The 3418-nt window shown below is 53.2% G+C and overlaps 1 protein-coding gene across 1 annotated transcript; it reads left to right on the top strand.

Moving 5' to 3' along the window:
- Positions 1-1991: 1991 nt before the first annotated feature.
- LOC133276586 (tetraspanin-7-like) lies at positions 1992-3170 on the top strand. Its single transcript, XM_061467527.1, has one exon. The coding sequence runs from the start codon at positions 2271-2273 to the stop codon at positions 2985-2987; it is 717 nt and encodes a 238-aa protein (XP_061323511.1). The 5' UTR covers positions 1992-2270; the 3' UTR covers positions 2988-3170.
- The last annotated feature ends 248 nt before the right edge of the window (positions 3171-3418 follow it).

Genomic DNA, 3418 nt, shown 5'->3' with positions numbered 1-3418 from the left:
TTCACAGTAAAGCTCCTAACTACCTGATCTTACTTTCTGTGCCAGTGTTGCCACTGGTTCTTGTAGCCAGAGCTACCTTAAATAGCTGTGAACTGGAGACCACAAAAGGACTCAGTTTCCTTGAGAAACCATGAAGAATCAATCCCTGCATTGTTTTTCTGTCTGTATGGACTGATTGGAAAGAGTCACTTCAGAATTCCACGTGTAAACTCAGGCAAAAAAAAAACCACAGAAAGTGGAGCTGGAAAACTGTATGGTGTATGAACATCATCATACCTCTGCCAGGGAAGAGACGTAACACCTCAGGCATGCCCAAACTGAAACAGTAAGAAAGAGGAGAATTCGTGCTTCAAGCAGACTGCTTTCCTTCCCAAATAGCATTGCAAAGCACTAATTAGCTATCTGCTATCACCCACATATCCTTCAGAGGCACTGTTTGGCAGGCTCTTTCCTGACACTAAGCACCGGTTTTCTCTGAGATATATTGGTTTGCATTTCAGTCTCACTGTATTTGCTGCCTATGCCTGTAAGCACTCTTTAATCGGAATTGCTGCTCTTACTAGTGGGTTAGGCACTTTTGAATCCTCACTTCTTATGGTGACACTTTGCTTTCCAAAAAGACATGTAAAAGAATATCACTTCTCTTTCATCAAACTGTCAATCCACATATTGCATGCAGCATCATGAACATTTATTCGCTAGTATGATTTCATGAGTGTCTGTAACAGTTTTCATGCTAAGATGCAAACATATTTTATGACTCTGCCAATGTCTGAAAAATCAAGCTAGTCTATTTCCAGACACTGAAGCTGTTTCATTGTTTATAGCTTCCCATACGCTCAAGGAGCTCAATCCTACCTTCTCTACTTACCCAAACAGTTCTAGTGGCACAGCTTACAAGAATGGGCAGAATTTGTCCCTGTAAACCCATTTCACCCTGGTTAAAAAGATCACAAATGTTGGTATCATCTGCCATCTACCAACACGGAATGCTTAACATGATGTTTGGAGGAAGTTCAGTACTTAACTGCCAGTGAAACCGGTAGTTATTATGTGCCAAATGCTTCACAACAGTACCAATAAATCATAAAGCATATCTATGGAGATACTTTTAGATTTCTGCACCCTTAGCACCATCCTTCATCTCTGACACATGCTGGAGGAACTTGGCTGACAACAGAGCTGCCCATATGCAGCATATATTTTGACTACTCCTAGCAGGCATAATGCATCCCAAGATACCTGTACAAGCCTGTTCTAAAGCTATTTCACCTAGCTGCTTTCAGTGCAAGGAAGAGCAAGGGTAACAGAAAACACCACTTGCTGGTGTTCTTTATTGGTGTTGAAGCCAAATGTGGCTTCAAATTTGAGACAGTATCCAGAGAGAGCATTCAGAGGTTTGTCCTGCAAAAACGGGCAGCAGCCCCTCATAGGCACTGCCCAGCATGGCTAGTCCAGCCGTTCTCAGCTGACTGCAACTCAAGACCCAGTTCCGATAGCATTAGCTCCAAAAAACTATGAGAAAGCATACAGAGGTAAGAAACATCTGCTGCAAAATGGCAGCAGGTAGTTTTGAGGTGTGGGTAGTTATCAGTTCGAGAATTCAAAAGGAAAAAGCACTGCTATGAAAGGGGTAAAATCTAAGAAAAATAGCAGGTTGGAAGATGCAGCAATGATCAGCACATTCCAAGGACAGGCAGTTTAAACCTGGGCTGCGGTAGAAGTTAATCTCGAGCTTTCAGCATGCAGAACCTTTTCATCTGAGGGTGCCCAGTGCTGCGGACAGCGGGAACCGCCCGTCCACACACATTCACCCGTTTGCTACACCCCAAACCTCGGAAAAGAGCGCTAAGGACTGCGTGGGTGCGTGTGTGCGTATGCTTCTCCCTCCGGGTATCGCTGGATACACACTAGCGTAAGACGGCAGCTCGCTTAAAAGAGGACGGCACAGGGAGAGGGGAGGGGACCCCCGTCCCGGGCCGTTCCGTCCCTTCTGGCCCCCAGCCGGGGCTGCCCCGTCCCGCCCCGCCGGGCCCCGCACCGCGGACAAGCGGCGCCGCCGAGGCCGCGCCCCCCCGCCGGGCACTGAAAAGGGACAGCAGGGGCGGCACAGCAGAGCCACTGGCACCAGTCGCCGAGGGGGGAGGCAGCTGCCGGCTCCGCACCTAGGGAGAGTTCGAGCACCGCTCGCCAAGGCGCCCTCTCCTCCGTCAACCTCGGGGAACAGAGGCACCGACGGCCGCGGGACCCCCTCACCGCCCCAGGGCACTATGACCATGCTCAAGCTGTCCCTCATGGCCTTCAGCATCGTCTTCTGGGCAGCGGGGCTGACCATGTTCATTATCGGCCTCTGGGCCACGGTGTTTCTGGGGAGCTACCTGGAGCTGTCAGCCAACAGCAGACCCAGTGCCCCTGCCATCCTCTTGGCCACCGGCGCTGTTGTCATCATCTGGGGCTTCCTGGGCTGCTTCGGTGCTGCCACGGAGCACCGGGGCCTCCTGCGTGCCTACATCGCCTTCCTGACCACTGTGATGGCAGCTGGGCTGGCGGCGGGGCTGTCGGCGCTCCTCTACCGCCAGAACATTGCACAGGGATTCCAGGAAGGACTGCACCAGGCCCTGCTTACCTACGGGAAGGACGAGGGGATGGCAGATGCCCTGGATGCTTTGCAGCGCTCCTTGTCCTGCTGCGGTGTGCAGAGCTACCGGGACTGGCTCACCACACCCTGGGGGCTGGAGCAGAACGGCTCCGTGCCCTTCAGCTGCTGCCAGGCCCGCCAGGGCTGCCACCGCAGCCCGCCTGACACGCGCGGGCTGCACCACGACGGGTGCTTCCCCAAGGTACTGGCCTTCATCAGCAGCAACATGTTCTGTATTGCCACGGCTGCCCTGGGGCTGACGCTGCTGCAGCTCATAGGCATCTTGCTGGCTTGCCTGCTGGCTGCCAGCATCCCTTCCCGACTGATGGGCATCACCACCCTGCACTGAGATCCCCCTGGTCCTGCCTCTTATCCCCTCTGGTTCTCTTCTTTCCCACTGACCTTGGTGTATCCCACTGGGAAAATCATCTCTTTGTGTTCCCCACTTCCACCTGACCTTCCTCCTCCAGACTCCGTTCCTCCTCTGGAGCCTGTGTCAGGTGCATCCGTGCTACAGGCATCTCACAGTCCCTTGGAGGGCAGCAGGTCCCCACTGCCCCTCCCCGGAGTCTCGACTGCTTTTGGAGGGAGGGGTGACAGCATGGGCGGACATCACCCCCTGGGGCAGGAGGGACCCCTGAGTCAAAGCTGACCAGTCTTCTAGGTGATGCAAAACATCCCAAGGCACTGAAGTGCGGGCCAGGGAAGGAGGAAAGAGGAGGCGGTCTGGGAATGCAAGAAAGGTGTCTCTCAGCATTACACCACGTGAGTGTGCTGCTG

This window comes from Pezoporus flaviventris, unplaced genomic scaffold (genome assembly GCF_033815535.1).
Source record: "Pezoporus flaviventris isolate CSIRO_AGI_PZ_B2104156 unplaced genomic scaffold, CSIRO_AGI_Pfla_v1 ptg000045l, whole genome shotgun sequence".
In the NCBI taxonomy this organism is placed as follows: domain Eukaryota; kingdom Metazoa; phylum Chordata; class Aves; order Psittaciformes; family Psittacidae; genus Pezoporus; species Pezoporus flaviventris.
Note: the sequence above shows the minus strand (reverse complement) of the source record. Positions and strands in the feature narration are given on the sequence as shown.

Bases quoted from the DNA above. Each gene is read 5' to 3' on its own strand.
- LOC133276586 (XM_061467527.1), top strand. From the start codon at position 2,271: ATGACCATGCTCAAGCTGTCCCTCATGGCCTTCAGCATCGTCTTCTGG.